The sequence below is a fragment of the Acyrthosiphon pisum genome, chromosome A1 (genome assembly GCF_005508785.2).
Source record: "Acyrthosiphon pisum isolate AL4f chromosome A1, pea_aphid_22Mar2018_4r6ur, whole genome shotgun sequence".
Taxonomy (NCBI): Eukaryota; Metazoa; Arthropoda; class Insecta; order Hemiptera; family Aphididae; genus Acyrthosiphon; species Acyrthosiphon pisum.
In genome coordinates this window covers 115,877,318-115,888,772 of record NC_042494.1, presented here as the reverse complement: position 1 = coordinate 115,888,772, position 11,455 = coordinate 115,877,318, and the positions used below count along the sequence as shown (strand labels likewise).

The 11,455-nt window shown below is 30.9% G+C and overlaps 1 protein-coding gene across 1 annotated transcript in view; it reads left to right on the top strand.

The window, feature by feature from the left end:
* Positions 1-11,455, top strand: part of LOC100167319 (gamma-2-syntrophin) — a 50,098-nt gene that overhangs the window by 29,896 nt on the left and 8,747 nt on the right. The window contains exons 2-8 of the mRNA XM_008183227.3: positions 4,541-4,628; positions 4,725-4,904; positions 5,355-5,511; positions 6,330-6,458; positions 8,483-8,557; positions 9,038-9,222; positions 9,329-9,487. Coding sequence (XP_008181449.2) covers positions 4,563-4,628; positions 4,725-4,904; positions 5,355-5,511; positions 6,330-6,458; positions 8,483-8,557; positions 9,038-9,222; positions 9,329-9,487 — 951 coding nt within the window. The 5' untranslated portion in view covers positions 4,541-4,562. The remainder of the gene's footprint in view (positions 1-4,540; positions 4,629-4,724; positions 4,905-5,354; positions 5,512-6,329; positions 6,459-8,482; positions 8,558-9,037; positions 9,223-9,328; positions 9,488-11,455) is intronic.

Sequence of the window (11,455 nt, the reverse complement as noted above, 5' to 3'; positions counted from 1 at the left end):
TGAGATCTTACTTAAAGACAATAGTTGTTTTATTAGGAACTATATTTTTTTTTTTTTGTAAATCAGCTCAATATTGTAACAAAAAGAAGCTATTATAACATCTGAGGCCCCTAAACAAATTTCTTCAAATTATTGAAGGCTTTATATCAATTTTATTATTTAACTCTAATATAATAATATTTCAATGAAAGCTTAAAGCAATATTTTTAAATCTTTAACAATTGTCTTTAAAATATAAAAATAACTGAACAATTAATGTTTATACATCTATAATAGTTTTCAGTTATTATGCCATTATATTCGTATATAAGTTGTGATGTATTTTATGTTTTAGGTATTCAAACCTTTTTTTGCTAAAAGACTTTTTAATTACTTAATAATTTGAATGAAATATGTTATTCAATAGTAATAATTAACATTTAGGGGCTTGGGCTTGATATATTATAATCGTAGACCGTAGTATAATATTTATAACCTAACCTATCCTTTTGGCCTTTGGGTGTATGCTATGTTTAATAAATTATGGTTATATTTACGTTTATTAAAATACACTTTTAGTCGAGTTAAAATATTACATTGTGTAAGTATTTTGAAAGAAAATTAGATTTTAATTTAATTTCCTAATGGTATTATACTATTCATGAAATATTTATTTTTAATATTTTTTTTTTCGCATAATATATCTTGTCAACAAAACATTTAATTTATTTAACTCGCAGGATTAATATATTATTTTGAACAATAAACTATATCAAACTGCAGTGGCTTGCAGATAAATATTAAAAGCCGTCCGACGATGGTGCAAGTTTAATTCGTTTTTGTTTTAAAAACTATTCCGTTCATCTGCTCCTTGAATGGCGATTACTACACCTATTATTATACAATATAATAAAGAGCGCGTGTCTTGCGGTTTAACCACGTGCGGCAGAGTCGATTTGCGCGCGTGCCGAGTGTGCCTATTTTGTACTCCTCGCCACTGTCTAGCACGCGTGTCGTCTCGATCACATTATCATCGAATTCAAATCTAATTATCTTTTATAAATATAATAATGTTAATAATTATATTTTAAAATGCAAAAACGCTCGTCTGCGTATAAGAATAGTATTAAATATACCGTCATAATATAATTTATGTAAACATTTCACGCTCTCACTTACAGATATATATACCTATAATTGCCATAAGTGATAACACACATTAACTTAATATAGATCCTGCAATAATTGTGTGCAATAGAAAATTTTAAAGTCTACATTATAGAACACTATTTTCAATAGTATTTTACTTTACCTATTTACTATTATTTGTTTGTTCGTCTAAATTATATTGCGAGCAAAAAATTTTTTCCAAAAATGTAATGAATTCACAATCGTATAATACAATAGTTATTAATGATTATGATGTAAGTATATAGATTTGAATGAAAAACACACGAGATAATAATATTACACCTGTATGCCAATACACGGCTATGATGCGCGTGCATGTGTCAATGCGTGTCCAGTGGCGACCGACAGAGGCTTTTATTGTAATCATCACATCACTACATCATATAAGGTACACGTCGGGCACGCGCCTAAATATGCACGAGGTGAATCAGGTATAGATTTTACAATAGGTAAAATGTATATGTATATATACATAGACACACACACAATCATAATATACTCATTAGGTGCGTGTAGGTAGCACTACGGTGAACAATACGAGTAATCGTAAGTACAACATTTTTATTTATGTGTGTGTGCATAGGAGATTAAGTCCGATGTTTATAATTATATAATGGGCGGCGTGCGGGCGCGGCGGGTGGATGGGTAAAAGTGGCGATATATAAGGGTATACACGGCGCGAAGGGGTGTGTGAGAGTAGTTCCGGACACGATTTCCCACGAACTCTTCGCCGGAGAAAACGCTTTCGGGAGGGGGAGAGACCGTTCCCGTAGCGCCGCACACATAAACATGCGTGTACATCACACACAGAGGCACACACACAAAACCATTGTGTTCGATCGCCGCCGCCGCCTACGGTCACACGCCAAAACCACCCCATCGACCTCACATACAGTGCGTATATACCGGCGGCAATATAATATAAGTGTATACATATAATATTATATATGTATGTTAATATTAATATATTGAATAATATAACGTCCGCAAACACCAGACATTTAGCCGAGACCCGATCCCCTCCGATGTCGGCCGCGGTTATCATCGCGCCGCACACGACACGATTGACGACGATGTATATATTATTATATACATATTTCATACATATATATATATATATATATATAATGACGATGTACTGTAATTATACGTGCATCGATGTATACATGCGCGGATATGGTGATCGTCAAGTGCTGGAGTTCTCGGGAAAGGGGTCGCCAGGGAATAACAGGCTATATTGATATACGTATTATATAGTATACCGCGAGTTATTAAAATTACATTATTATTATTATAATATATATACGTAAAAGGAAATACGAGGATAATTTTGTATATGCCAACACATGTTAATCATTGTCGGAATCGAATTTTTTTTCGCACGTGGGAGCTCCGAACCGTTTAGATTTTTTTCTCAAGCCGTGTGACTTTTCCGGGAAATCAATCGGTTTTCGGGCCCCACCGCACTGGGATTCGATTAAACTCTTGTCTCTCGACATTTTTAATCTAGTGGTGGCACGCATCTTCCTAGTATTTCCCGATGAACCCTGCAGCAGATGCGGTGGACTGTACGCGTTTATGCGATCGTGGTGGTGTGTACCCGCCCTCGAACTTCGCGGCCGTCACTTTAGTTTTATCGGTTTATCGCGCCAAGTACCTCGACGTATAATATACGTCACGACGATGTGTCAATGTGTAACGGAGCATATAACGATTTTTATGACGTAGAAATATATTTTCTCACAATTAGGCAATTTGCGGGCCCGACCGCTTTATCCCGTGCAGTCGTGTATAATACTTTTTCATTTTATCGATTGTATAGACTGAACCGTTTACCGTTTTTACTTAACACCCAACGTTTTATTCGCACATTCTGTAGCAGTAATTGCAGGCGAGTAATAGTTTAGTGATTCTAGATCGGCATAATAACTACATGTCTAACTATTATTATGATAAAATTATTTATCCATGTAACTGAGTAATCAAATTACCTATTATTATTTTACACTATTTTTAAAAAGGGTAGATATTAAATAATCATTTTGAGTTTTTTATACTATGTATATTATATAATATTATATAGGTATTGGTCAGGTATTTTCGGTATAATAAGGTCACCGTGTTTATCCGGGTAATATTGTATTGATTACTGAACATTCGCCATTTCAAACATTTCATTTCCACTGTTATCTTTATACCTTTTAAAATCAGAAATTGAGTATAAGTATATGAGTTTACTCGGGTAATATTGACTTTACCTGAAGTCGAGGGTTGACCGTAAAATATAAGTATTATGTCTTACCTATCTACCTACCTCTTATATGTAATATGAGTTTTATTTTATTCGATGACCTATCATAGCACGCTAAACGATTTTTGGTGTTCACACTTCACAGTCATAACACTTTTAAACATTAAATACTTTTCGCTTGTTTTTAAATAATGTATTTTTTTTTTACAGCAAACACATTAATGGTTTTTTTCGTTGAAAATAAATCATTCATATTAATAACCGCTTACTATGTTAAAAATAAATAAAAATGTTAGGTACTTTTTATATATAAAACCCTTACCGAACCGTCATATATAATAGGGGTAAACGTTATTTTTTATAGTTAGGACCCTCTCAAAAACCATATAACTTGCCAAAATACAATGTACTTTTATTAATATTTATAAAACTATATACATAAGTGAGTTGGATAATGGATTTGGTATATTTTATTATTTCATATACAAAATATATAATATTATTTGTGCTATTATTTATAACAAAAATACATTAAATACAACTAAAATTGTTTTTGCATTTTGTAATGAATAGTTGGAAAATTATATGAATATTTTCTGAATATTATATTCAAAATTATAATGCATATCATATCGTATAACGTATAATAGTGTATAACATAAAATATATCTAACTTTTTAGTATTTTTAATATTATTATACTAAATTAGACACTAGACAGTTAAGGCTCTGTCAAACAGAACGCGTTATAACGCGCGGTAAATGGCTCGTCGGCGTGGTACTTTCACGAGCGTCAATAACGCGTCAATAACGCGTCAATAACGCCGTGTTGTAACAAATTACAAAATCAGGCGACGTGAAAATAACGCTTTCTGTTTGACAGAGCCTTTAGGCACTTAGGTCAGTCATCAGTACGACAGTAGGTAATAATCACATATAACTATTTAAGTTTGTTTAATGTATAATCTATACTTACTTTAATTATACAATTGATTGAAAATATAATATGGTAGGTAAATTATATTACATACTCCTGCAGACGGCTGCAGTTTTGTGGTTAATTTTTGTTAATTTTTGCAATATTTCATAATTAACGATGTTTTATTTATTATGATTTCAGTTGTGCTCAACACAGAGTAATTATGCGGTTGAATTTAAATAGTACCGAAGAATCGGATATAAAAGAGGAATGCTTGGACGGAATCAAAGTAATAATATATATCTACGCATAATAGATTTTTTTGCATTATTTTGCATCACTATTAAATAATAGATTTGAAAACTTTAACGAATTACACAACTAGGCAAAGACGGGATTAGTACGAGTGAACGATTCCAATCGAGGTTCGTTAACCGTACGGTTGGTGTTGACACTGGAATGTCTGAAACTCCAGAAACAAGAAGTAGTCGACAACCATCATTCGTCGTCGTCGTCATCGTCCGAGGATACCGTCGACAACTATCAGCCTAGTCCCAACTATTATGTATGTAACTAAAAAAAATTATTTATATTAATATTATATTTACTCATTATACTGTGTATATTAGTTGCCACCGCTGTTGTACGTAATATATGATGCATTTTCTACACGATCTAGGTATTTGATTTGCGCAATGTGTGGGTGCTGTAGTATGTTTTCAGTGATTTCTATACAATTATTATAAATAAACAGGGTCATCGAAAATTGACACATTGCAAGTCACAATAGTACAATACTGGTGGAGATAACATTAAAAATGTATAATATGTGAATTTATCAAATTGTCTAACTCATTATTTGGATGACGGTTGATAAGATAATAGATACTAAATAATTAAACGATGTCGGTCATTCCATTTTTTTTGTTCATACCAAAACTGCATGTCTGCATTGCAGCTACGCAGTAACATTTATATAACGTGATTGTTTTTATATATATTTTTTTAACAACAGTTGAGATATGTGACAGTGGCAAGAAAAAACGGTAGCCTCGGAATAAGCGTCAAAGGTGGTCAAGAGAACAGTTTGCCGATATTGATATCGAGAATTCCCGAAGGAGGAGCCGCTTACCACACAAAAAGGTTATTCGTAGGAGATGCTATAATAAAAGGTATAGTGCCATAATAAAGACCAGTCATTTTGATTCGTATTAAACGTAAACGCATTTGTATTTCTAACAAAATGTCCGCTCAGTATCATTTTTCAGTACGAAATGGTTTATCATATAGTAGCAAATATTGCTTTTAAATAACCGGTAATGTATAAAAGAAAAATCCACCTCAATATCTGAGTTTTTAAGCACAACTAAACTATCTCATTTTTATTTCGTTTAAAAAATTATTATTTTAGAGCATACAATTTTCTGGGAAGTGGGAATACGTGTACCTACTTTTGAAGTAGCAGTAGTCAATGTAAGCATAACATACCTAATTATAGTATGAAAACAAAAATATGTTGTAAATTATTTTTATTTATGTTCTAAACTTTTAACTATCATCGATATAGGTACAGATAAACTCTAAATAAATATAACTGCAAAATATAATAAACACGTATACATGTTGCAACTATTTGTAAAATCATATAAAACATATTTTAATTTTTAATGGGGGGTGCGAGAAAGGGTGATTATGCTAATTGTAAATACAAATGTTGTGCTCAAAAACATTTTAATTAAAACGCGAAACTCTAATAATAGTAATATAATCGTTGGTAACTAATTACCTCTCTTAATATTTTTTTATAGTTTTGAGAAAGTTTGACTTTATATTTACTAGGGAGATGCACAACCCCTCCAGTCACTTCCATTTAAAGCTATGATTTATGAGTAAATTGTGAAAACTGTTATAATGTATACGTAATACGTTATAACAGAATATTAAATTTCGTATTTTACTATTGTGGTTAATTAATTTTACTTTAAAACAGTGAACGACCAGTTGATCACAAATGCTTGCCACGATGCAGCTTTACACATTTTGCGAAATTCTGGAAATCACGTTACATTATTGGTCAAACACTACAAAGCTGCAGCGCCTTTTTTACTCGGAGGAAGAGGTATTTATTTATATTATTATCAATGTTTAATTCGTTATATTATACATATTTGAGTAATTAATTTATGATATAACATTTTGTAATTGTATTAGTGACATAAAAAATTACCTAACCAAATGATAATAAACCAGGTTTTGTACGTAATTTTAGCCTTTAGGTGATAATTATAGATACCTATTATACGAGTAATGTGACTGTCGACAACGAGCATATTACCTATTTCAGTGGCGCAGCCAGGAATTATGAATGGGTGGGGGGGGGGGTCTAAGTATACAAATACAATATGTTTTTATTTACACTTTTTATATTTTCATTAATCTTGATAAGATTCTAAGGTCAACACGGTCAATGGATGGGGGGCTATAGCCCCCTTAGCCACCCCCTGGCTACGCCACTGATCTATTTCATTATTAATTAATAATTATAATATTAAAAATGTGCAGTAAAAACACAATATCTTAAAATGTATACGGTCCTCTATTTCATTATCATTTTAACCTAAAATCAAATTCTATACAAAACAAATAAACAATACTGATGTTTGATATTTTAGCCGGTGAAACCCAAAAGCATAAATTGACCTTTTTTTTCGATAACTCAAAAGCGCAAAACGAATTTGCGCTATTGTACCTCGGTAGTGGGATAAAAGCGCAAAAATAAATTGTATTACCTGATACCTACATTATTTTATTTTTAATTGAAATTCGAGTGAAACGTTTTAAATCGTATACCAGATATCCACCTATATCAGTTGGTGTCTGTGATACGATCGTGTCACGTGTGCGTATGTGTCCGGTTTTCGCTAAAATTAAAATTATAAGTCTTCAAAAATGTATTATTAAAATTTCATTTACATTAACTTACACAAAAGGGCTGAGCCACCTTCGGACAAGCCAAAGACTACCAATGGTCCAGAATCATATCACAGGCATTTGAATGTTCAATTTTATAAACCCCCCCCCCCCCCCCCCCCAATCTATTAAAGTGATTAAAGAACACCAAGTAGAAGTTTATTTAAAATTACAGTCAAATGGTCGAAAAACTACGTATCGTATATAAATCTTAAGTTATCAAAAACTTGGACCGAGAATTATTTATATGTCATTAGTTTAATCTTTAGTTTACTATGGATTGCCCTTCTGGGGGTGGTACCTATAAATGTTATTTGACTTCTTTAAATACAACTATTAATAGTTTAATGAAAGTAATTATCTCTAAGCCGTTTCTATATCCAACAAATCAGTGATACATTGACTTTAATGTTCAACCTATATCCATGTTATATTATAAATCTTTGCTTTTACTTGTTTATAAATATAGACATTGTTTGATTACCATAGAACATAATTATAATACTAGAAATAAATGTCATTCTAATCATAATTATATTAAATACTAGAAGACTGTAACCACTCAGAGTCCTATTTACAAATGTACATCGTTGTGTCAGAAATTAAAAATTTAAATCTTTTTAACTTCAATAATATTAACTCTTTAAAATCATATATTAAGCTTAACCAGTTTGATTATGTTACATTTAATTATGATTTGTAAGTTTTTTTTTTTACTTTATTCTCTCATGTTGTATTAAATTTTTAAGTCATTTCGTTTATATAATATGTTATAAGAAACTCTCACTTCTTAGCATAAGCTTTTAGTTTTTTAGAAGTGAGTTGATATAATTTAAGTATTCTTAATTTGTACTATTATACTTTCTTGTATCACTGAAAATTTATATTGGAAAAATAAACTTATTACTATTATAGATCTTAAAAATTAAAATAATCAGTCTTTTTAACATAATTTTCGAAATTCGTATATTAATTTACCACTTTTTTCCGTATATTTTATACTTCAGATACTTATATATTAATTACTACACTATCATAAAATATAATAATAATGGATATTATTATACCTCTTATCTTAATTTTTAGACTTATTCATAAAAGTTTAATTTAAACATCTGGATAAACATTCACCATATATATAGGTAATACCTAATATAATTTTAATTATTACAGGGAACGGTAGTAAAAACAACAACAATAATGGAGAAAGTGACACAGAAGACGGACCATGGATGGATTATCTTATAAGTATGATTATTAGTTACATAGGGGAACATGGGGCAAAGTGAAGCCGCTAATGTCTAAAGACCTGTAATACACTTAAAAATCAATTTTTTCCTTTCAAATTTTAAAGCCATTGATTTTATTTTATTTAAATACCTAAACATAAATAAAGAACTTAAATCATAGATCAAATCATAGACTTTTAAATAAAAAAAAAAATTATTAATAACAAAGCGCAAAATAATTGAATATATAAATAACAAATTATGCAATTCTATTATCAAGTAAATTATAATAGGCATATTTCCAGTTTTTCATTGATTAATTACAAAATAATCACTAGTTCGATTCAAAACTTCTACCACACTATCTCAGACGACCAAGGAAACCATAAATCTAATAATATTATACATTTTTTACATTAAATGAATAGATAACACTTTGCCCCATGTTCCCCTAATATACGTATATTTGTCTATTTAATGATTTTTATTTTGAATTCAGTACCGTTGATGATGGGTTATGTAACCAGATACGTGCAGGGTACGGACAAACTGCGGCGAAACGGTTTCGAAGTGCATGGCATGAACGATCTGAATTCTACTATCATACATTGCGATAATGTCAAAAGTTTGTCCGAATGGGTCAAACTTATTTCAGAAAACATCGCAAATCTCTCAGAAATACAAGTATACCTAACTAAGCTTTTATTTGTTTGTTATCGATACATATTACTAAATATTAATTATATTTGTACCTATTAATTGTATCAATATTATGTTTTCTTCTTTTCAGATTAAGCTCTACAATTTAAATTTTGGTATCAACGAGAAAATCGAGTACATGGGATGGGTAAACGAGGGTGTGCTGAACAATAACCACCCTTGGCAAAGTTACTGTGCAAGGTTCATGATAATCAGAGGTCGTGACGTATTGCTTTTCGATACTCCTCCGGTAAGTGTCGTTTAAACTTGATAGGTATAACGGCTCGACATTTCCATAGCGAAATAAATGTTTCATAACCCATCTAAATACACTTGCACATACGTACCTACACGCATTTATGGTGGATATAGGTAATTCCATGCATAAAGTTCTACGTTCGCCCATATGGCCATATTTTACGTTGCCGTAAACGATTTATGTCTCCCTATTATGCATATTGTATATAACTCCACTTCGTCAATATGCCACCACGGAAATGGCAATAAATTTCTATAAATTAGGTACTACCTATATATGGTCATATGGTAGTTACACGCCAGTATACAATATTGACTACTGCGGTGATTTACCTTATAACCTAACCTAAAACCTAATAAGATACCATATATCACTTAGTTGATAATATCACCTTAAATTTAATGTTGTATGTGACGCTCAACGTTTTGCTTAATATTTGTTTATAAGTATATCGCTGTTTATTTTGTTATACATTATACTTATATAATATTTTAGTATTTTACAAGAAACAAACTTCGAATAGATTTTTAAAATAGATAATTTAATGTATGAAAACATTTTTTATCTACTAAATGAACAGAAGATATTTTTAATTTATATAAGTTGATGATAGAAAATTAACCGATGGACCTGCATTATTTTTTGTGTATAATCCATTATCATTCATGATTTGTTATAGACTATAGTATATAGGTACTTCAAACATATAATATATGTAAATGTATATCGCACGTTTAATAGGATTTATTGAATTTATATACACTACTTAAAGCCCACTCCATTAATACTATATAAGGAGCATATATATGATATAGATATTTATATATAAAAAATGTGCAGTGAGTGACGTTTAATGTTTCATCTCGTAACTTATATATAGCTAACTATAGACAAGTGGCAACTCGCAACTGTTTGGAGAGCCAATTAGTAATCCGGGAGTCATAACTCAGGACCAATTGAACAACAATACTGTATACCTTCTTCAGATGAACGACGTTATTACAAGTCTCGGGAAATTATTGGTGTTATATTATAAATATAGGTATATTCGTTTAGAAACTTCAATTTCATATTACCTACACGACACGGACACATGGTACAAAACAACTATTAATCTATAAAAAAATGTCTTGAATTTACGTCGTATAGACGTGTTATTACATCGATTTCACATTTGGTTGTATGTTTTCATTACTTTTAATAAATTATTATATTAATTAAGTCACAGAATTTGCCGAGTTCGAGTGTCAGTCGTCGAAAATAGTCGATTATATATTAAATTAAAAGATATAGGTACACTTATACCTACCCTTAATATATATAGGGTGTTCCGTGAGGATATACCCACAACCCAGAAGCCGTAGAAAGGGACTCGTCGTCCGGACTAAAATCGGTTTTTGGCCATTTTACCTATGAACTAAAAAAAATATTAAATACCATGAGATAAATGAAAATGAAATGTTCAAAAAATAAAAAAATAAAATATGTGTAGTTTTTGCAGTCTCTGTGAGTCTAATAAAAAAAAAACTAGATTTATGATAATATATTTATTATCTCAGGATAATACATCGCAATGGGTAAATCCTCGCTGGACACTCTGTATATATATATTATGCCGTTGTCAAAGATATCCTATAGGAGCCATGAATGCGCGCCTGATTTAGCGCGCTGCCACCGTATTTTGACATACTCGTATAATACAAATTATATACATAGGCGTAACTTGTGTATTTTTTATGAGGTGCAAACCTTATGATAAGTGAGTGTCACCACAGGTTATAGATTTACTTATAATCTGGTATAACTAAATATCTAAATTAAATGCGTATAAGATATAAGACTCAATGCTGTAACTTGATGAATGACAGTGGCGGATCCAGGGCTTAATTTTTTTTTTTTGGGGGGGCAATCCCCCCCCTCTGGATCCGCCGCTGATGAATGAAATCTATGAAAACATTC